Source organism: Falco biarmicus, chromosome 3 (genome assembly GCF_023638135.1).
Source record: "Falco biarmicus isolate bFalBia1 chromosome 3, bFalBia1.pri, whole genome shotgun sequence".
NCBI classification, from domain to species: Eukaryota; Metazoa; Chordata; class Aves; order Falconiformes; family Falconidae; genus Falco; species Falco biarmicus.
The window spans coordinates 71,730,329-71,754,849 of record NC_079290.1 but is presented as its reverse complement, the minus strand read 5'-3'; the positions used below and the strand labels follow the sequence as shown (position 1 = coordinate 71,754,849).

At 37.5% G+C, this 24,521-nt stretch overlaps 1 protein-coding gene across 1 annotated transcript in view; it reads right to left on the bottom strand.

The window, feature by feature from the left end:
- Positions 1 to 24,521, bottom strand: part of LOC130146491 (dynein axonemal heavy chain 5-like) — a 176,263-nt gene that overhangs the window by 111,835 nt on the left and 39,907 nt on the right. The window contains exons 28-38 of the mRNA XM_056332652.1: positions 24,077 to 24,213; positions 22,858 to 23,020; positions 19,362 to 19,473; positions 18,915 to 19,043; positions 17,500 to 17,699; positions 17,243 to 17,396; positions 13,909 to 14,175; positions 12,995 to 13,210; positions 11,211 to 11,357; positions 9,457 to 9,629; positions 5,951 to 6,129 (exon numbers count right to left, since the gene is read on the bottom strand). Coding sequence (XP_056188627.1) covers positions 5,951 to 6,129; positions 9,457 to 9,629; positions 11,211 to 11,357; positions 12,995 to 13,210; positions 13,909 to 14,175; positions 17,243 to 17,396; positions 17,500 to 17,699; positions 18,915 to 19,043; positions 19,362 to 19,473; positions 22,858 to 23,020; positions 24,077 to 24,213 — 1,877 coding nt within the window. The remainder of the gene's footprint in view (positions 1 to 5,950; positions 6,130 to 9,456; positions 9,630 to 11,210; positions 11,358 to 12,994; positions 13,211 to 13,908; positions 14,176 to 17,242; positions 17,397 to 17,499; positions 17,700 to 18,914; positions 19,044 to 19,361; positions 19,474 to 22,857; positions 23,021 to 24,076; positions 24,214 to 24,521) is intronic.

The window sequence follows — 24,521 nt, the reverse complement described above, 5'->3', positions numbered from 1 at the left end:
GTCCTTCAAGTCCAGGAGCTCCATTTCAGCTCAGACAGGTCTGAGCCATGTTGTATGTAGGGCTGGGCACAGTCCTATCTACTGTTATCCCAGCTTGCTGACTGAACATCCTGGAGGACCCCAGAACTATCCATAGCCTTACCTCCAGCCTTGCCTCCTGCTCTTTTTGGCTGAATCTCCTAGATGGACCCTGGACCCAGCTTGTTATTTCACCTTGTTTGATGGTCCTTGGACAGCTGATGGAACAAGCTGTCACTAATCTGCCCTGCTCAGGCATCGTTGGACCGTGGCCAGCTCAGTGAAGTCCTTGCCCCTGCCTGTGCAGTGGTCACCCTGGGCTCCTGGCTTGTCTTCTCTCATGGAGCTGCCCCATTCTAGCTGCCCCCCTATAAAAAAATCTTGCAGAGATTTTTCAGATGCATTTGGCCCCTTTTGTTACCTGTATTACATGACTGCTAGGCTCCATTCTAAAAAAAAAAAAAAAAAAAAAGGTGGGTTTTTTTCTTTGCTTTTTAAACATCAATATCTACTCTTCGGGATGCAACAAGGAAAAGCCCTAAAGCTGGATATTATTTAACAAAGAAACTTTGTTCTATATCATATTGTCTCTCACACTTGATATCTGTATATTAAAGGGGTTTGAAATTACTTTCTCTATAGAATGGTGAGGTTCAGTTCTAACCAAACAATTTTTCCTTGGGGAAAAAAAAAAAAAATCACTTGTTCTGTAATGCCACCTGCTGCATGGATTAGGAAACCTGACAGGCAAGGCCAATATCCCACAGCTTTGAAAAAATTCAGTTCCAGCAAAATTATTTCATTATGGTGGTGTTTAAAAGGCAAAGGAAAGAAAATACACGCAGATATAGATATACACATAGACACATACAGAAGCAAAGGCACAGCAAGTAAACACTCAACTGCAAAACAGCTTAGACACAAAGTAATTTTGTTGTGCACTGTCATACTGTGCATTAATTTCTGTCCCCACATAGAACATATTATGGTAATCAAATATTGAAATGGAGTAAAAAGCAGAAGATAAAGGACAAGACTAAAAAGGCCTTTAACTATGTCTAAGAAATGTGACACACACACCTCCCACCCCAATCAGTACAGACATCCTGCAAACCTGGTCCTCACATGATGTAAGAATCAAACAGCATAGCTACTCCCCCCTCAGAAAGACTTCAAAATGCATCTCTGCAATGCAGTGCCATGTCCGTGTCCATGTCAGCGGCCCTATGATGTCTACACAGCTGGGTGGCCTGACCCTTGAACACTATATTGTGGGCACAGACCCCAGTACAAGTCCTAGGGCTCCAGCACAAAAAGAGTATGTTGCAGGCTACTGTGACAATCCCTGTCCTGCCAGGTGACCCAACAGTCCAGGTGGTAACACCCTGTGTGCTGTTGCACACTGGGAGGTCTGCCTAAAAACAGTGTGACAGTGCAGTAATTAATCATGACAAAGCAGCTATAAGCTCTGTTTTGTGTTGAAATGACACATCTCCTAAGATTTTACACATGGGTGGTACTGTAGTGACATAATTCAAAGCAAATTTCACTAAAACAGAATTCTATCTCGCCAAAGTGCAGCCCAGAAGCAGTAAGCTACGAGGTACTCGTTGGTCCTGAAAGAATTTAAAGAGGTCCATATCTGTTTATTCACCTTCCGAATTAAGATAAATATCAAATCTCATATTAAATATTGCATTAAATATAAAAATCACAAAAAGTTACATCGGGTAAGACTGGAGTTGTTTGACTGTAACTATAGAAAACAGAACCAAAGCAAACATGACTTTTATACTCATCTACAGACAAGCACAGGCAAAAGGTTTCCTAAAGGGTATTCACCAATACTTTTCAGTAACAGTAATGAAGTACCCCTGATAATGAAGTGCCTGGTGTTTCTGGGCAATTTTAACACTGAATTTGATATAATAGAAAACTTGAAAATTCACTTTCTCACTTGCTTCCCTGGTACTTTAATGGGTTACCTCTCATCCAATTCAGATGATCAGTTATATCTGAACCTACTTTTTGGTTCAAATTTCAGAAACAAAACTATCCAAGGTAGAGGTCCAGGCCTTGGGCACCTTGGCTAGACCATCTGCCTGTGAACAGCCGGAGTTGCACAGGAAAATAAAAGAGACAGGTTAACAGAGAAACAGGGAGACAGAACCTCAGCTCTGAGCCAACGATGAGAAGTTTAATTATTTTACAGTATACAATATATTGTAATGGTTTTTTGGTTTATTTTTTTTTCTGTTTCTTTATTCTGAAGATCAAACTTATTGTCCTTACAGGAAAAATCTGGAAACATGGTTGCAGACATGACACCACCTCCATAATCCCTTTTTCTCCTCACTGCTAAATCTGCTAATATCTGATAACTTGACTCACAGCATCAGATGAAGTGAAGTTTGGAAGAGGGAACACTGGTGATGGAACACAAAGCCTATCACAGACATGGAATTCTGAAGAATTTCTCAATGTGTGCACTAAAACATGTAGTATGTTTCATGAGAACTTTCTTATCAGTCTGCATGAAAGTATTTCTACAGCTGTGAAGAACTATCCTTCTTCTTCATTAAAGATCTCATATGCGTTAAGGAATCTCTTTAAACTCACTTCAGTCCTCCTATTAAAGCAAAAAGAGCTCATTTCTTTCCCCGACTTCAGTATATCCACTCTTCGAGAAATACCAGACATCTTAAAGATGTTTCAACAAAAAAATGGCGATTCCAAACCAGGCCCTTCCAAGCTGTGAAAGTAAGTCCAAAGCAACTGGTGCCCTTCACAAATGAAAGCATCAATGACTTATGTAAGAAGAGAATCTCACTTTTACTTCCAGATACACAACAGTCTGATCAATGCTGCAAAAAATCACCCCATCCAGGCTCTACTCAGTTTGATCTACTCTCTAATTCCCAGGCAAATTCTCTGAGAAGTAAGCCGCCATTCCACTAACAAACTGACTGAGGGAAGCAGTCACAGGCATCACGGTCACCTGAACAGCAATTTGTTGAGCTCTGTAAGCATCTTCCTTTATGTTCACCATATTGAACACCATTATGCCATTAAATGAGGCAGCCAGATAACAAGGACACATTACACGGTATTACTTAGCTTTTGTTGCATATGATGACAATACTAAATGGAAAATGGTCAGCTTACAGAAAAACAAGAAACAAAGCTGAGCCATAAAACTCAGCTCCCATTCTTAGACATAGAAATTTTATTCAGTTTTACTAGAAGAAGACAATGACAAGCTGTGGTCATCACTATTGCCTCATTCTGAAATGAGAAAGGGTAAGTTACCAAAGTGCTCAGGATAAGAAGGCAGAAACAAAGCAAGGATACAGAGGCTACATATCTGAATTAACACAAGTCACAAATAGTTTAATACAAAGAAGTGAAATCACCAAGGAGTCAGGAAAAAAGGTAGCAACATAATGAGATACAAACATTCTCACAGAAGGAGCAGAGAGGAAAAACAGCTTGGTGAGGTCAAAGACAAACCTGCTCCAAGGAGAAACAAAGACTGACATCTCACCTCCAGACTTATGACTGCAGGTACAGCACAGACCCAGCAGATGACTGCACTGGGCATTATGAGCATATTCATGCTTAGTCAGACAGCAAGCTGGTCCCAGCCCTTTCCTGCATATTACCAATGAGCAAAATAAACTTGGAACACTAAAAGTCTGCACACACAAAAAAGACATGCAACTGAAAGCTGGCCCAAAGTTCTGGAGGTTACAAGAGGTGAGAAACTTGTGATCTTGACTGAAGATACCCACACCCACAGCTAGTTCAGTTTCTAGCTTAGAAATGTTCCTCTGTTTGTTTGGTATTATATAAATAAGCAGCTTTCCACCATTCCTGCTCACTAGGTAACTATCTTCTCTCTTGATACACGAAGATCTGACCTTATATTTAGAAACACAGTATTTACCTCAGGTAAGGACTACAACAACACAGTATATTCAGTACCGAATTCATCAGCTTCTGCAAAAGTTAAACCCACATCCCAGCATAACTTAATGGGATACTACGAAACCTGTCTTCTGCTCCCACTGCTCGTAGGAGCACTGAGCCAATTTCAGCCTTCTCCAAGGCAGTGAATGCCTGCATTCACCTAAGACCAAAGCTAAAGCTAAAGCTAAAAGACTAGCTAAAAGACTGCCTAATGCTTTAAATGTGGTCAGACTTTCCATTCTTGTGGCATTAGCAGAACTTCTGGCTAGAAGAGTGGGCTCTTCATGGGACCAGTTCAGGACTGGAGATTAAACTTTTTTCAAGAGCTAAGGATAGCCACTAGCTCTACCATTCAGTGCTTCCATATTTACTCCACTATTCAGATTCCTGGTATGGAAACGATAGGGCTGCTCTAGCAGGGACCACTTTATCCTCTGTCTTTGTAGCAGTGTCTCTTAGACTGTTTTGTCCAGCTATCCTGCTTGCTCTAGGCTGGTCCCTTATTGCAGCTCCAACTAGGGAAATCCCCGGAGGGAGGGGGCATGACGTGCCGGGGGAGGCAGAGAGAGAGGCTGAGACATCAGTGCCTCCTTTTCAAAGTTCAATGTATCTCCTCTGTTATGCTTCATGGCTTGGAGGAATAGGGGATGGAGGCTGGCTGAGGCAAAGTAAGGATGGAAGTGTTGCTTATTTGTTTTCACATTCTTCTAAATGGAGCTAATGTGTTCGATCAGTGAGAAGCAGAGCATTCTGCAGAACGCACAGACAGCTACAAAACTTCTGAGTCATGATTAGAAAAACTTGTCAAACTAGTTTAAATAATTTTTTCCCTTCTTTCTCTACTCCGTCCTATTTCCCTCTTTTTAATATGGCCATTAAAGAAAGTTAACAAGCTAATGAAGCCTAAAAATATCTGCAAAAGAACAAAAGGATTAGGAGAAAGAACAGCAGTCCAGTAAAGTCAGTGAAGTACTGCTTTTAACTCATTTCTTCCCAAATATGCACTACTGGTCTTGATTTAAGCCACAAACAAACTCAGTAAGACTACAGAAGAGATGAGAGGAATATGGAAAATCTTTTCACAATTAAATACAAAATCACCTTAATCCAAATCTGGCACACCTTTCAGGCTTTCTATCTCCATTAGAAAAGCTTAATTGGATATTCTTAAACTCTTAAATAAGAAGCCAAAGACAAAAGTTACTTGTATTAATGTTCTGGCCAGCTTCACTGGCTTCTTAATTAAAACTAGAAATTATCTCCAGGTTATATTTTAACCTACAGGAGATATCACAACAGTGAAAATTATGTTTATGATACCTGTGTTAGATTTAAGAGCCCACCACTCACAGAAAATTGTGGCTTTCTAAGGTCTGCTAGTCCATATAACCAATAGTAGCTATATACAAGAAAACAGACATAATGGAATCCACAGATATTGGATCATCTGATCACTGTCTGCAAAAGTGACTTCAAAGCTCTGCTTATCATGAAAAGTTATCGGAGTTTGACCACTACCTCATTTTCCTGGTTTCACAAAAGTTCTAGAGTTTGAAATAAGGCACTGCACCACTTTGCATGTTTCCCTGCCTTCCACAGCATCAACGAGCATCATATTTGTTTGTCTTGCTTGATAAAAAAATGGCAAGGAAGGTCTAAATATCCTCCCCCCTCGGGATGGGTGGGATAGAGGCATAAAGAAAATCAGTAGAAAGGATTAAAAGGTAAAAAGAAAAGAAGACATAGATAGAAAACACCCTCCAAGAATATAAAAAAAGACTGGAAACTATGCAGGAAGAAAAAAAAGGGGGGGAAAGGAGAAATAATCAAGTGTCAGGAAAAGCTGATGAGCGTCTGGAAATAAGAGGAAAGAGAGAAGAAAATACCCTACTAATCATTGCTAACTCACTAGTGAAGAGAAAAACTTATGACTCTAAAATGAACAAAATAGATTATTTCTTACCTTTATAGATACGGCCAAGTCCTCTGTAGTCCATTTGGTCTGAACAATTGAAAACAACAACATACTTTCCCAGGCATTTGCCCATGTCTTTAGTTGTCTCTGTTTTCCCTGTCCCTGCAGGCCCTGCTGGTGCACCACCCATACTCATGCCCAGGGCCTGTGCCAGAGTGATGTAACACCTAGAGAGAGAACAAAGAGTTCTATTAATCTTTTTTCTACTATTAATTACTTGAAGTCCATTAATGTAATCACAGCAGTTGTATTACACAGAGCCGGGGAAGGAGGCAGAAATGGGTGCGCTTCCCTGTGGTCCTCAGTCAAGTCCTCTGCACATTGCGAAGCTGAGTTACCAGATACCAGCTTTGCTCCATCTGCAGAAAACCGTGCTTCCAGCACAGTGATGAAGGCAACAGCCAAGGAAACACACAGGTCAATTCTAAATGCTGAACACCAAAATACTGTAGTGTGATTTTCTCACACTAATCTTATGCCCTCCCTCCATAACTCAGCCTCAGCCTGCAGCACCCAGACTCACTGGGTTTCTGCCTTTTCTCCCATCCTCCTACTCTCTCCCCAGAGCACACAAGATAGGCTCAGAGATCTGGTAATAGGAAGGCACAGAGGCTGGAAGCAGCTCCTGTTCTTGCCATTTCCCTACCAGCATGCCAAACCAGACCAGTGCTGCCAGGCACATTTTGAGTTCAAGAAGAATGGATAAGAGGGAAGACTGTAATGGGCAGCAGAGAAAGAAGTGATCCGTGAATCCAAGGATCCTCTCCTACCTCGGCCTACATCCTGGGTTGACATCCTCAGGTTTAAGTCTCAGCCTTCCCAGATGGTGTGAAAACTACTGAAGGGTATGGGAAGACTTTTGTTCTACCCTACAAAGCTCCAAAATCCCAGCAAGCCCATTTTAACACTGTGAAACTCAGTAGCTTTATGATCATAGAATCATTGAATCATTTAGGTTGGAAGAGACCTTCAAGACAGTCAAGTCCAACCATTAACCCAGGACTGCCAAGTCCATCAGTGATTTAGTAAATCATGTCCTTAAGCACCACACCTACACGTCTTATAAATATCTCCAGGGATGGTGGTTCCACCACCTCCCTGGGCAGCCTTTACCAATGCTTGACAACTCTTTCAGTGAAAATTTTCCTAATATCCAATCTAAACCTCCCCTAGTGGTTGACTTGAGGTTAACTTGAGGCCATTTCCTCCCGTCCTATAGCTTGTTATCTGGGAGAAAATACCTACCTCTCCTTTCAGGGGCTTGTAGAGAGCAATAAGGTCCCCCTCTAAGCCTCCTTGTCTCCACACTAAACAACCCCAGTTCCCTCAGTCACCCCTCTACATGCTGCTATGTAAACTGGCCCTGATCAAAAAACCATGAAATTTAACCATTGACACTAGGTCCAGAGCAAGGTATTGATCTGCGTGATCCTCTGATTACACGCCCCACCATTCCCTGCAACTGGCAGGGTAGATGAAAGCACTGCTTGTGCTCCTGATCCCTCAATGAGTTGCCCCAAGGCCCTGAGGTCACTCTCGACTACCCTCAGACTTGTCATTTGGACTACATCACTGCCTACTGGGAAGACCAGTAATGGGCAGTAATGATGTGTCTGGGGGAAGAAAATCAGCACTGAAAAAACCCAAATGATACCAGCTAGTATCATTTCCTATAAAATAACACGGTACTCTTTCTAATATAATGGCAGTAATAATGCTTTATCACCTTATTACTCAGTGATCAGTTAACAGGCACTCTGCTCATGCAGAAAACGTACTAACAATTCTGTGACTGGAAAACAGTTAAGGACAAACTGTATACATAGTACCCTAAATATAGCTTCCATTTCGGTTTTTGTGTCTGCCATGACATGGTCTGTGTCTGACGTGATGTTTAGGAGCACTCAATTTCAGTCCCATTACCTTAATGTAATATACTACCTCTAGTGTACATTTATCATGTGCTTCGGGAGCCTTTCCAAACAAAAACTCATCAGCCAAACAGCACTTGACTCCAAGCTGATTAATGGAAAGCAAAGATATTCATTACCTGAAAATTGTCAGTTCATGCAAGTCCATACAGCAATATTAAAAATATTAAAAATGAAAAAGCCTATAAGGGAAATAAAATCTGTTCTCATGCAACACTGCTTAGTTGCATAAGTTTCCCATGCCAACACTTGAAAACATCTCTGTTTCAAATACTTTTTCAGTTTACGACAATGGATAGTCACCAGTCCCTGCAGCTCTGTTTAGCTCTTCTAGGTTTGCCCAAAGACACACAGCTCTACTCTTTTTTTGTTGTTATTATTATAGTTTACAGTCATTCAGAAGGCTCATTTTCTTCATTCATGTCACCCTGTGGTAGTTTTCAATCTTGTGTGACATAGCACCTTGAATCAGTCCCTAACCAATTAAGTTGCATTTTAATTCTTGGATCAAATTTTGAATGACGTTTTCTTGATATTTTCTCTCCTGGTGGGCAAAAATATTGTTTGTGTGGTAGTGCTGCCACTAATTAACTGCATGTTTACTGCTGTAAAAAAAATCATACTGCTGTAAAAAAATCTCTATCTAGCATAGAATAGCAGGCTACACAACACAGATTTTGGCAGATGTGTGTTACATATTGAAAGCCAGTTATCCAAGCATAGAGTTTTGGCTCTCTTAAATAGCTCACTGGGCATAATTTTGGTTCAGAAGTTGACAAAAGTCACTAGTAAATAAAATTTAGTAGCACAGCGAGTGCAAAAACAATTCCAGCATTAACTCAACGGCCTGCAGTCATTCTTCATAAATGACAATACACATAGTATTTTGACATTCCAATCCACACTTGAAAGAACAAGCTCTAGCGTAGCAAAAACATCTGCCTCTTGTCTAGCTGAAGCACTACCAAGTACTTTAGGAAAATATGCACCTAATGGAGTTTGTACTGTGCTCTATAACTAGCACTCCAGCAATGAAAAGTTCTTTATATTTTGTCCTCAGAGCTCTTTCTGTGTTTGTAGTCCTTTAATTCTCCATCAGCCTTGCTTAAAATCTTATTGGCAATAGTTATTCAATGCTCTGTCCTGAGTTACTGCTTTTTCCTCTAGGATGACTTCAGATGAATGCTTGCTGTAATCCCAAATTCTCATGCAACTACTAGCTTATTGAAAGCAGCAATACACTGTTGTTTAGATCCACTCTGTTTAGGCGGGTGAAGTGTATGGCGTTCAGGTATATTTATCTTGAGCACAAGTAAGGTTTTCAATGCCTATCACAGCACATATATAGCTCAAGCAAACAATCAAAGAAAATTCAAGACCCCTAAGGGTGCCGGTTTTTGCTGGCTGAATATATAAGCACTGACCTCTGCTGTTCACCAGCGATAGTGCAGCATTATAGTGCAACCAAAGTGAGAATACTGATTCATGAAAGTTAAAAAAAATTGAGGCAAAGGAATTAAGTCTTAGCTCCAGTACTATGCACTGCATTCTTTTCATAACTACCTGTCAGTTAAGGGAGTTATTACAAGCCTGTCTGTACACCCTAAGTATTCATTGCAGTAGGTGAACTCTACATCAGTGATTTGGATAATGCATTTATCCAAGTCTTCAAGAAAATAGAATCGAGACTGTTTTTGCCATTCAAAATCAGATGGAGATTTAATGTTCATACGGACCTATAATGGAAAAGAAACATTATTAATAAAATAATTAACACAAACAAAAACAGTATAACAAATTCATATTAAATTCCATACAGAAAAGAAATCTACCATACATAAATTGAAGAGCTGGAAGAACAAGCATAGAATCTGTCAGGAGTCAAGACATCCAGAATTACCTTTTTTTAACTTGTCTATGACATGCTCTGAAACTTTTGACCACTTTGATTTTTTTCTCAATTGCATATAGAGATTATGCATTGTGTCTTATATTGAAGAACAGTGATGGAAAACTTCACAAAAAAAATAAATTACAGTATTGGTTACACTGCATGGTATCTGGTGCTGTTACAGAAATACTAAATCACAGACAAAGTTTGAATATATTGTACACAGGTCTATGTGGGTTTTTATTTGGAATGTATTTTTCAGTATGAACTTTCCACAAACATATTTAGATCTGTGGTAGATCTTGGTTCATTATTTGTGACACTTAATGTCAAAACCACCTCTTACAGAATATGTAGTCCTGGTTATTTGCCTTGCAGACATGGTGTAAGGTAAAAAGAAGGTTCTGGCTTCTCAGACGCTTCCTTCTACTTTCTCTCATCACAAAAGGATGTGTTTAGCAGGGAACAAAATATTTTGAGAAAAGGATATTACACGTACCAATTAAGAATCCTTTCCCCAGTTTTGGACTTGTCCTTGATTTTTTAATTCACATACAGTCCCTTTAAATTTAACCAATTTCCTGTGATTTACTTTTATTATAATATATCAAATTAATTGATAATAAAATGTCCAAATAAGAAAATAGTTATGAAAATAAATTTAAAATTAAAGATGGAATAAAATCCCATGCCCATCTTAGAAGCTGGTATTTTCTATCTGACTTACAGTATTTTTCTTTTATGATTTTCTATCTTTCTTTACACATGCACCTAATTTTTATCTAACTTATATGCATAAATTAAACAATGCATTATTGAATTATTGACCTTTGCATCATGCAAGATTTTTTTTTTAAAGTTATTTTACTTCCATTTTTATAATTATAGTTTCATGTATTTAACATACTTAAGTAAAAGAAGTCTGATGCAAGTCAAGTATAAAAAAAATTTAAATATCTGCTCTGGTTATTGTTGCTATCCTTTTCAAATATATGGAGCCTCACCACTTTGACCTTTCAATAAATATTACCTTAAATCAACACAGAGGCTGGGCTGGAAATCACGATTGATAGCAATACTGAAGGGACTTTTTTTCCCCAGTTACATTTCAATTAAATGATGTATTAGATTTTCAATTTGAGAGAACAGTTTAAAAATTAAATTCTTTTGCTCACAGTGAATTTTTGCATGATGGGTATCAACAACCATTTTAAAAACTGAAGTCTGAACCTGTGAACATATCTATATATAATTCACCCTTATCTCTGCAGGACATCTATATGAAATCAAACTAAATCTGACATGTTATATCACAGCACTAACATCAGAGCTACTCAAAGAAAACAGATTGTAAGACTTTTTTATAATTTAATATGTGTAAAAACGTCTATAAAGCAAGTCTCTTAAAAGTTTTCAAAAAACTTACCAAATCATCAAAGATATCCTTCTGATGCACGTGAATGGTGATTAAAGTTTCATATTTTGTGCGCTCCATTCTTGTCAGGTTGTGTGTTGTCATGTCAATCAAATCATTTAAAAGTTCCAAAAACTTCTGATTTGTTGTGTGCATTACCTTTTCCACATAGCAAGAACAGCCATGTAAGTACAAACATGATTTGTTCTTCCAATGTTTAGAATAAAAAATAAAAAACATCGGCAAGTATATGGGCCCATGACATCTATTATCAGCTTTGTATTTATTAGGTTTGGAATCCTAAATCTTGATTTGCGGGCTGCCCTCCATGCATCAATTCTTAGCCCAACAGAGTACAATAACGTTATATCTAGGTGAACAGGTCACATCAAAGACTTTATTCCATGACTGTTGCTCCTTCTACTATACATTATATCTCCAGTTGATTGCATCCCTGCATATTTCCAGAATCATCAGTCTCTGGGTTTGGGTACTGCACATCAGCCCAAGCAGTATCTACTCTTTAAGGGGAACAGAAACCTGGAGATCTATCACATCCTCTAACCAAAGAAGGGGGAAAATAGTAATGCAACTTTAGATGCCAATGCTAAAATAATAACTTATTTTGTGGCACCAGATTCTGTGACAAAATTCCACAAAATACAATACTGACTTATGTAAACAGCATCAGCCTCTGTCAGTGATGTTCCTGATACAAAACAAATTACAAAGCACTGAGGTTTCAGAAAGGGCAGCTCATATATACACCTGTTCCAAATATGTGAGAACAAACACACTAGCTCTCTGTAAACGTATGTAAAGCCTAAAATTTACACGGGTTGCTTAGAAAAAAAGTGCAAAAAACACTGAAAAGCTAATGGAGAACTAAACCTCTCCACTCCCCAAACACACACACACAGTTCATCCCAAGAAAACTAAACTTGTTTTCTAGTTAATGCAAAAGAATCTTTGCATCTAGTCAGTATATGAACTGGAGTTCATATGGACTAAAGGTGGGTCTATGCCCTTTTTAAATTTTGTACAACGCAGAAAATGTGGCACTAAGTGGTCTTCTCCATAGTCTAGAGTCTTTGTTTTCATTCAGTATCAAAGTACAGCATGGTACTGTTCCCCTGCACTTACTTTTACAGTAGGATGGTGTTACTAGTTCTTAGTCCAATCTCACTGTATATTCTTGATCAATTGTAATTTGCAATTCTTTAGTTCACATCCTCTCCTTCCTCCTTCACAGATTCAGTGTTAGTAATAACACCTTGGTGTTAACAGTATCTTCTCTACATGTGTGAGACTAAACCAGCACCTCCTAAATAGCTTCTATTCTTTTCCTTCCCTAAAGAAGAGCTCATCGACTGAAGAATCTAATACATTGTTAGAGCTGACCAATGCCCATGAAGCACAGTTATTTCCCCAAATTTTGGGAGCTCTTATTTCTTTCCAAATTTGATTTTGGAAAAGTCATAGGATAAGATTCCATATATTCCCAAACTGAGAAAATGTCCCTTCCCAAAATAACCGTGTTGACAGAACTATAGAGAAAACCACAGGATCAGGAACAATTCTAAAGAACATGCTGATGTGCTTTAGAATTAGATGATGAGGAGGTGTGACTTCTTAACACATTTTTTATCATTCTGCTTTTCTGTTAGTTTATTTGTTGTTCTGGTTACTTACCTAGTATTTTGTGCTTTTTTCTACACATTGCTTTTAACTTTTCACAATACGCACTGTTCCAAACAATGCTTCCAATTAATCCCCAAAGATTCATTAAATAATACCTTTTTGTCTGTTTTGGCACTGTTCAGTGCATTCTCTGCATCTCTGGTCCAGATCATTTGAATTCCCAGAAGTCCTATTTGTGCAGGAAACATTGCCTGAAAGTCATACAGCTTAAATGCTGAATCGCTAATGGCCATTGATGCCTGTCTAATGATGGTGTGGATTGTTTTCCTAATCCCATTCAGCAGCTGACCTAACCAGAATTCCACATTGCCCTGAAATAAACAAGAAAGTACTTTTAAAGAATTAGTTTATGAATAATTCACAAGTAGAAAAAGCCCTGTGTGACTTTTTCCCCAGTCCTTTGATTCCCATATCCATTACTCTCTAATCTTTAAAAGATTCCTCTCTTCCTTCTGCTCCACTGCCTTTCTAGAGATATATGTACTTCACATAAGTACTGCTGAAAAAACAGGTAAAGTAATTGTTACAGAATGACACAAACGTCCTGTCCTCTCTGGCCTTTGCTCTTGTTCACATTGGAAGGTTTTCATTCAGGTAGTCAAATAATAGCATGATGCAATACTGTTGGTCATGAAAACGTAAATCTACTTTATATCAAGTAATGAAAAACTGCAATATACTTTCATTACCTGAGCTAAAACTGGTTCAATAATATTGACCTGTTCTCCTTCTTGAGATTCAAACAATAAAATCTGGTCGTAGTTTTTTTCATGAAATCCTACTCGGTTAACATTGTCAAACAAACTTAATAAATGTGCCTACAATAGAATCAGAAAAAAAAGGTCCATAAGCTGATCTGGTATGGCATTCTTACTTTGCCTTTAAATCCAGTGTTAGAAGAATCTATAAATCATTCCAAAAGTGAAAGAAATTCTCTCCACTAAATAACAAAATCCTTTTTGGTCCTCACTTACTGACCATAAGAACATTATTGCCGTATTACTTGTACCTGAATAGTGTGGGAATCAGATGCTTGACCAAGAATTTCCAGAAGAGCAGGATCAGACACAAAAAAAAATCTTGGAAATATTAACCGTTTTTTTTCCAAATACCCTGTCAGCGATTTCTGACAGATTTCCAATTGTTCCAGCAAATGTGGTAATAGCTGTGCCAAAGTCTCATCTCCAACACAGCACTGCACAACATTCGATGTTTCATGGGCTCTCTGCATAATTCTCTGCCATGATTTATCAATGTTCTGAAATCTTCTGGCTTCCTGGAATACATTATAAATGCATTAGCTCTTCCTCATGTTTGTCAGATTCTAAAAATTAAGGAATTCCGTGAGACAAGTTTTTCCCTTGCTGTTCAAGTCTTCTTTGCAGGACTAATGTATGAATATTTATAAGCATGCTTACAATGATCAGTGCTTATAACAACTACAATTCAAACTGCAAGAGAAAGAGTGCAATGCGGTATCTCTGGAAATGTCTTTTACTTCATCTTGGGCACCAAAATGGTCTATATGAAAGGATTCCAACACACACTGGAAAACACAAACAGCAGCCTTCTCAGAAATTATAGTCTTCCTAATAGCAATACACAACATCATGTAACAGCTGCCCCACACAGGTTATGAGGAGTAAGTTGTTAGTAGTAATATTTGACAAACAAAACCAGTATAAACAATCTGAAGCTGCCACACTTGTAAGATACTGTAAGTGAAGGGAGACAAATCCTCAAATACTGTGAGCTAGAGAACAAATGTTTTTATACAGTGGGTATACTGACTTTAAAAATTCTTTCTTCATCTACAACAAATGAAATGTTAATGGGATCGTAAATTATCTGAGAGCTAGAGGAGATCTCAAAAGACCATCCAAAGACATTTGGCTGTCACAAGACAGGATCATACCTATGCCACACTTGAAAAACATCTGTCTGTCTTGTATTTAAAGATGCTCAGTGCTGAAGATTCAGAAGTCTCTCTGGGCCATCTTTGCTACCAGTGACTCTGTTTTAATATCTAAGCTTCATCTGTCTTCTGTGTATACCTATTATTTCTCATCATAATCATAGATACAGAGAACACATTGTTTTCTTTCTGTTGAGAGCAACCCTTATTTTAAAAAAAAAATTATCATGCCTTCTCTTCAGTGTTTCCTGTCCTTCAGACCAAACAAGCTGAGTTTGTTTAATTTTTTCTTGTAGTTCATCTTTCCTGGATAGTTCCTCACTCTTATCACCCTCTTCTCTACTCTCTCAAATTTCTCTATGTGTTTCTTTGGCCAAAACCAAAGGTACAATATTCTAATTATTGGTTATTGCTGTTTACGCATTCCACTTTTCCACTTGCATTTCACACACCAGCAATCTAAAACTCATTTTCTGATAGTATTATGAGAGACTGTCAAAAGCCTATCCAGATGTATAGCATCTACTGTTTTTGCTCTATCCACAGTGCTTGTTGCCTACCCTAAAAATAAATTAGATTTGTTTGACAGGTTTTGAAACAAATTCACACTGACTGTTACTCATCTCCTTCTTAACTTCCAGATGCTCACAGACAGTTACTTGTTGCAGTATTTATCCAAGAACTGCAATTAAGCCCACTCATCTATCATTAACTCCTTCACAAAGCTGTTACTTCTCCTCCTTTGAAAATAGTTACCACATTTGCTTTTTTCCAGAATACTGGTTCATGTATCACCCTTGCAAAAAGTAGCTTTAGCAATTCTCAGGTGCCTCAGCTGTGCTGCAGCATTTGTTCATCTGCAAAAACTACTTATTGATTCTCTGATAAGCATTAACAATATAAACATACCTCACAAACTAAAAAAAAAAGTAGTTATCTTAAACAACAGTTAAGAAAGCTGTACTTTGTACTTAGAAAAATTAATGTTAGATTTGGAAATTGTAAGCCTTTAATTATAAAAGGTGTGGTCTGAATAAAGAAATATTTAATAATTTCCCAATAATCATGGTTTCATTAAGTTACAGCGTTGGTTGATCCAGTGCTCTAAACTGTTGTGTGAACTATATGAAAGCCTCTCATTAGGACACACAACAGAAAGGATGACTTATTCTGATATTTCTCTCCTGCAGGAAGTCAGATCGTTCCTTAACTCTTTTGAAGCTGCTATCACGGAAGGTCATAACTACCTTCTGAAGATGTTGCAGTATTTCATACAGATTAGCACACATGCACACATTATGTGTTATAATGTTAGCACACATTAACACACATCTTGCAACATCTCTCTGTGGGACTTCATTATACCAAGTCCTAGCAAGTACAGAATTCATACAGAAAATCTGTCATTCTATTATTAAATAATTTAAAGCCTATAAACACGTGCACACAGGGCGAATGGAATGTTTGTATATAGAGAAAAATTTATATATAGGTTTTGTACCATTAAGTAGTCCTAAGCCCTTTACTATCATCTGATTTAGTAATGTTGCAAGCTGACAGGAATATTTGAGTCTGAATTACAATCATGTTCCTGTAGGTTTGACAAAGTTCTAAGCAGTTCAACCAGACAGACCTCAGTTTGGCAAAGCTTCTTCTGAACTGCCTATGCATAGACCACAAAACTCATGTGCATTATATGCATTGGTATGTAAAGTCTGTGCTGTGGCTCTTGGTACAACATAATGCCATTAACATATTGTTACTGAATTATAGAATGGTTTGGGTTGGAAGGGACCTAGAAGATCATCTAGTTCCAAACCTGAGCCACAGGTAGGGACACCTTCCACTAGACCAGGCTGCTCAAAGCCCCATCCAGCCTGGCCTTGAACACTCCCAGGAACAAGGCATCCACAACTTCTCCATGCAACCTGCGCCAGTGTCTCACCACCCTCACTGTAAAGAATTTCTTCCTAATATCTAATACAAGTCCACCCTCTTTCAGCTTAAAACCATTCCTCCTTGTCCTATCACTACATGTCCTTGTAAAAAGTCCCTCTCCAGCTTTCTTGTAGATCCCCTTTAGGTACTAGAAGGCTGCTGTAAGGTCTGCCCAGAGCCTCCTCTTCTCCAGGCTGAACAACCCCAACTCTCTCAGCCTGTTTTCACATGAGAGAGGTGCTCCAGCCCTCTGATCATCCTCGTGGCCCTCCTCTGGACTCACTCCAACAGACTGATGTCCTCCTTATGCTGGGGCCCCCAGAGCTGGACTCACTACTCCAGGTGGAGTCTCACTAGAGCTGAGTAGAGGGGGAGAATCACCTCCTTCAGCTTGCTGGCCAATGCAGCCCAGGATTTGGTTGACTTTCTGGGCTGCAGCTACACATTGCCAAGCCATGATGAGCTTTTCAGAAATCATAAATCAACATACCTGAGGAAGTTGTTTTGCAATGTCTCCACCAACAAACACAGCTTCAAGGTAAATCCAGAGGTTTTGTACAGTAATCCAGTTTTCAATTATTTCTGCAGTATTGGTCAACTTCTGAACCCACTGTTGTATAGTGGACTTAAACGGTGCGTTATACCTGTAAGAATATGAGTTAAAGGAAAAAAGAACCTGAGATGACAATTGTTTACTTTTGAGTTTGATCATATTTGTAAAATATGAGCATTTATTACGTTTTGTACCTGTTGCTCATGAGCGACCCCAATATCACGAGGCTGTCTTCCACCAAAGCTATTTTCTCCATTATATCTGAACCTTTCAGAAGGAGTTCTCCTCGAGTTTTGAACTGGCCAAAACTGAAAGCATGAGTGCTCCATTCACTAATGACATGCTTCAATTTTGCTTCAATATCCTTTTCTTTAATAGCACCGATGCAGATATCCTGTGTAAAATTAAACTAGTAAATTAGGAAACTAGATATTACAGTACTACTTGTAACTGGAACATTTTATGGGCTATACTCCATCTTCAGTAGTACTGGCACCTTACATTTACAAAAATTCACTGACTGAATCTGCAGGCAAAATTTGCCTTTCTGTATGTATTAAAATTTGAAGTCAAATATACACACTGAGGGGTTTAAGGAAAATATACATTACCAATAAAAACCAACAAACAGTCCAAGAATACAGTGTACATGGACAACATCACTGTCTGCTACTTCTTGAAGACAGTGAAGACAGGACTGCCATAAAATCGGTTACTGCATCAGAGAGAAAACGAGCAGCTACTCAGATTGGACCCAATCTGTTCAGGAGTATATCGGAATGCATCACAGATTTAAAGTCTTTCCTTGACTGTAAGGCTGTAACTGAACCTTTCACATGGCTTAAATTCTCGTCTGGAAATTTGGTTCAGCACAGATTTTATATCATTTTTTCATCTTAGAAGTGTTCTTTGAGAAACAAGACAAATCAGGTCACTACTCTGGAGGGACCACAGATTTAGCTAAGTGACAACAGAACTAGAGTTAAAAACTGTTGGGGTTTTCCTTCTTTATTTTTAGCTATACTTTGTTCTTGCAAAAGGTAATGAGCATAAAGCTAATGTATTTGCTACATAACTACTGCCCCCAAAACAGAGGGGGTAATAGCTTTGTAGTTTGTGCACATTACATAAGCCTTCTCACTTCTGTGCTCTTGTGAAGAGTCACTTGTGAAATACAAGAGAACCTTGTTCTCCTATAATCCTATATCCTACACTTCTACTCTGTTCCAAAGATTTTTAGCACTTTACAGGATCAGACTTACATAAACTATTTTTTCTCTCCAATAAGGCATTTAAAAGGAATAAAATAACTATAAGTAGGCAGACCCTAAACCAGAAGCATGACAGAATCACACTGCTCTTAAAACAACAGAATTCCTTCTATGGAAGGATTAGTGTAATACTATCTACCCATTTAATCCTTCTCCAGAATAAAAAAGGAAATACACTAGCCATCACGGCTAATACCAGCTACCAAATTCCACTATTCAAAAGAATTCTCTAGCTAAAGCCAAATTTTTAAATGTTACAGAGCTGACTAGAGAAACAGGATTTCAAAAGCCCCAGATCACATGTTATTCATTAAAAACAAACAGAAAAATACATGTACCTCAATATCTTCTTTATACTTTAATAAAGGGGCATCCATTATGTTTTTCAAAGATAAATTTTCAGAGTCAACATCAAAGTGATGCCCAGTTACTTGCGCAATTCTTTCCCAGTGTCGTGACACCACTGCCTAGAAAAGTCCATAGGAATTAGGGAAGATTTGTTAAAAATTATTTTTAGGACTGGAGTGTTCACATACTTTCGCACAGCATCTGTTAACAAATAGAAGAGTCTTGATTTCCATTCTGTTGAAAGCATTAGTAGTTCTTCTAATCACATTATGAAGCCTTTTCCCTTTCTGTAACTAAGTCTAACTAAATTTTTGCATAAATATAGCTGCTTTTGTCTATAAAAGAGAATTATGGAAAGCATCTTACAGTCATGCAACATAGTCTTCAATAGAGTTTTTCAAGTGAATCTTATCTCCAAATTATTATGCTGAACATACTTTGTTTGCCATCATTTCAAGCAAAGGACAGGTCTCTCTGAAGTCATCAATTTTTTTTTTTAGGTCTTGAAAAGCTTGCCATTCCTTCAATGCTTTTGGTAACTTACGGATTCTTTAAAAAGCACATACAAAAAAGAAGAAATATGTTATTCTTAATAATCACAATCCGTTTAATAGCACAATATATTCTCATTTTTCAACCAGTGGACCAGTGGTCCAATAGACTGTAAATAAAAATCCAGTTGCAAGCTGTCAACATAATGTCTAGCTGATTGTTTCTGACTGCAGGCATGAAACACTGCTAAAGGCAGTAAAAATCACACTAGAATGGTTTGGGTTTTATTACAGTTTGAATTAAAGGAGGTACATTCATGTGCAAATCCATGTCTAAACTTAAGCTTTTGCAGTGTCATTGTTTTATTAAAAATTTTAAGATGCTGATTTTGTAAAGGGGAAAATGGATTAAACAACATATATTTTTCAAGAAAAATAAAGTACATCTAAACTAAAACTGACTTGCTTGCAAATGGAAAAATACTTTCAATAGAATAAGTCCCATTTTATACCTAGTTTGTACAAAAGATATTTCAAGAAAAATTTTCCTTTATGTACAATTTCAGGATGAAATAAAATTGAAAATTAAGAACTTCTTGTACTGTGAATTGTCACAGCTCCACTTCCTTCTAACATGTCATTCTAATTTTCATCTGCCAAAGGTATGGATCAAAGACTGACAGCAGTTCTTTTACAGCTCAAGGGCAGAAACAAAAAGCTACATAAAACCAACCGATAATGAAAAATTTCTTCAAAAAAATTCTGTTTTTCACAGATCAAAATCAGACAGATCTGTCACACAATGTGTGAATTCTTCACTGCTTGCTGGTAGGAGGTAGATGAACATATGCATACTGTCATGGCATTACAATAATCACTGTAGTCTTTCATCTTGAATCCAACAATAGACAGTAGTAAATACACTAGGAAAAAGCATAACAGACTGGAAAATTATACTTATGCCATTGATAAGGCTTTAAGAGGCAGTTCCTGGGTACTTCTATGCTGAGGGACAAGTAATGTCCTTAGAAACTTTGTCTTAGACTGGCAATTAGAAATGGAATCACTGAGACTGGTAATGAAAGTTGCTGATTTTTTTGTAGACGTACCTTTTTTTCTTTGTCTTGGTCTCAGTAATATCTTCTAACAGCAAGTTCCATAAGTTACACACTATGTGAAAAAACTACTCCATTGATCAGATTTAAATTTCCTTCTTATATTTACTGGACATTCTCTTTATACCACAGTAAAACATAAAGGGAAACTTCTCTCTAGCTGTTATAAACTTCTATAACACTCTCTAACACATGCATTTTCTCTAAATATTTATCCTTTTTGTCTCTTTTTAAATGGATTTATTTTCACGTACAGTTATTTCTGTACGTTCTTCTTTTCATGATTCCAAGTTTTCTATTGTATTACTATTTTTGAAAGCCACAAAGAACACTACAGTGAAGAACTACACATATCTTTACAATTATGTTAAAACGTTAATTGCATTCCCAGTATTCCTGCTCCTTTCATAACACAGCATACCATCTTAGTTATTTCTGTGGTAGCCCTTGTACACTGTTTAAACTTCTCCAGCTTTAAAGAGAACAGCTTGATGCAATAATGCTAGCAAGCTTGCCAAAGGAAGAATAGTACTGAGTTAGACTTCTATTAAGAAAAAATGTTTACTGCCTATTGGTGGTCACCTTCCTCCAAATATAACGTAATACTTGAGAGATGGAAAAAAAGTCACACATGAAGTAAAAAAACCAAACATATAACTTTCAAAACTTATCACGCAATGGCTTCCTTCAGAGTTCTGGGAGAAGGAAGCATAAAGAGAGTCCTACCAACCTGTAAAATATAATTAACTACAGAAAAAATGATGATGCAGATTCCAGAATTCTCCTGAAATTATATCAAGACTTATATTGTCCAAGTGCAGAAGTGTATATATATTTCACATACATTCATTTTTATTATTATTATTTTTAAAAAGTGAGGTGGTTTTTTTTCAAATTAATGACTAGAAGACTAGAAGACAGCTCACTCAGTTTTTCCAGAAAGTGAAGAAAATCTCCACCCCGCTCCTTCAGTGTGTACACAAATGAATCTAGATAAAATGGTGACACAAAAACTGAGCACAAGTAGTATTTCTTAGGCTTTGCAAAGATCTGGATGAGAAGAAAAACACAGATTTGATCTCATCTCTTGAATAATACCAGAATCTAAGTGAGGCCTCTCTCAAGTCACATTGAAGAAGCCAAAATCAAAAGCTGATCAGAACTACTGGTGAAGCAGACACACACTGGCTGCTCCAGAAGAGAGGTTCTGCAGAAAAGAAAGCTCTTAATATATTGAGTATGAACTTGTCTTGACAGAAGTCACTGAGAAAGCAATCAGAACCACTGTGTAAAGAGGTGAAGAAAATGCTTATAAAAAAATAATAGAAGAAGAAAGAAAACAGAGAGGCAGTTCACATCTTTTTTCCAATAAATATGCACAGGATAAAAATACTGCACACTTATTTTCACACTTTTGCATATAATTTGGTTCTTATGTATATTCTGTAATTCCCATTAAAAGTAAAATATAGACTGGTACAGATAACTGCTCTAAAGGAATGGATGCACTGAATACTTAAGACCTACATATAGACTCTCCACTTTTGCATGTAACAAAATTTCCCTTTTCTAGCAATTGTACCTATACTCTAGTGCCAGGAATCAGAATTCAAAGAAAGCAGGCAAAGGGGAAACAATCCAAATCCTCTTGGCCTACGAGCCCCACCCTCTAAGAGAAGTAACCTGCTGGGTCAGGGAAGTCTTGGAAACCCAGCCATGGCTCTTGAAGAACCAAAGGTGCATCTTTACCAAGAGTAGAAAAATTCCTCTGACTTAAGCAAACCATGGTTTCACCTAACTGTTATTTTGCATGTGACGTGGAAAACATTATTCCTCTCAGACCTCATAAATAACTCCCCAGAATTTAGTATGTCTACCTACCCTTCTTGAAATAACAATGTCAATCCATACAAACACGTGGAAGTAGACAGTAACTTCAAAATTGTCTAACATCACAGAGTAACAATTAATTAGCTGTAAACCAAATCACTGAGAAGGTAATATATGAAGATCAGCTCCAAAGGTTATTTATACTCTACAACCACCTTGCCCACAGGTTTATGCAACTTATTTATTAAATAAGCTACAACCTACCATGTTGGTATAGCCCAACAAGCCTAAAGTGACTCATAGGCTGAGCTAATTAAGGTCACACACTAGCTGCATATTGCACCAAAATCTGCAGCTAGGGTAGCTGTGCTGATCACTCAAGCCTAAGTCTGAAATAAACCAACAGATTTTTGCCCCTCAGAGCAATTTTCACAAGCTAATTAACACAGACAGCTGAGAAATAAAAATTGTATGCATCTCAACAAATAACAACTTACTTGTTTTGAAAATCCAGAAGTTCATTGTTGATTTTTTCAATATTTAAATCATTCCAAAGCATTTCATTGTACCCATCGATATTAGCAGTAACGGAATTACAAAGACTGTAAAGTTTCTGAAGCAATGCAAGTTCACGTTTAATTTTGTGCAGTTCAGGATACTCTGTTTCAAATTTTAAAATAAAAAATCTGTGAATATTAATTAGGTACATCTGTATTCATGAACATTAAAATCCTTGTACTTCTAAAATTGGTATTTAATAAATGTATGAAATCAGACTTGCAGTCTTTCAGATAGTGTCTAGTAAGAAAAGCTTTTCCAGTTATGTTATGTAAGAATATCAGATTTTGATGCACAGTAATTGTTTAGATTCCTGATTTTTTAGTAAATATTCTTCTATAATGGTAGATGGAATCTTATTAGGGAGGTGCTGCACCTACCTCTGTGAGGGAGATAATGTTGAAAAAGTAGCTGAAATGGCAAAGGAACGCACTATAGCTTTAGACAAGAACTAATATTTTCCCTGTCTCAATTTGCACTATTTACTTAAGAGGCAGAGGTTGAGGATGGGGGTGTGCTTTCAAAATAAAAATACAGAATATATTACACAAGAGAAGTATTTAAAAAGGACTTGCTTAACATAAATGTTTTGATTAGTTTCTCTCATATCTTTGGGGGTTTCTAATTAATTATATTGTGATTATTGCATATGTCTTCAGACAGGAAAATATACTGAATTTAGCATGCACAAATTAAAGTGCTTATCATACATTCTGCTGTAACTTTAATTGATACCACAGTCTTCCAAACTTGCAGTTGTGTCTGATTTGGAGACATAAGGATATTACAGATCAGTTTTGCACAGCCCAAGGGAATTCATTACGTATCTGGAGCAGGGACAACTTGAGTACTTTGGCAACATGTTTCCCAAATTTGGACATGGAAGAATACAGCCAGGAGATATACTACAGAAAAAGCAAGAAAGCTAAGCAGCTGGACCCTGAGATACCCTGGAACAGTGTGATATTCTTCCACCTGATGCTTATGTATGTGCAGACTGAGGGCCAGTTTCATACAGCTGCTTTTTATAGGAAAGACAACAATAAATTACTGCAAGGAAATTTTCTACAATGAATCCAGCACTGAATGCACTTAGCAAGACCCATAAGAAAAAATTAATAGCCTAGGACCAGGCATCCATATAATCTAAGAAACTACCTGTGACGGGAAGACCAAATAATTCTTCCCCACCAGAAAGAGAGATATACTTCCTCCACAGTTCATCAAATTTGGCTTGGAAGATCTGTAATCTGTCACTTGCTTCATGGGGAGGAACATTCTCCTCACTGGGGCCCCTGTAAAAAAAAATAAAATATTCAGTGCAAGAGTGCAAGTAGCAACCATTCAGGTTTCACAAAGAAGCACAATGAAACCCCGACCTTATTTACTGAACAGTATTTAATATTTTCTAACATTTTTTCTAGAAATTTTCACAAAAGACACTAAAAGAGAAAAATGAAAATGCAAAGTATATTCAGCATCCCAACATTACACATTGAGTAGTTTCTGAAAGAAAGGCCAATTTATTTTCTAGTTATAAAAGTCAGCTAGGTTACCATACATATTACAAACAGTTTAAAAGTTCTAGAAATGTTTTGTCTTT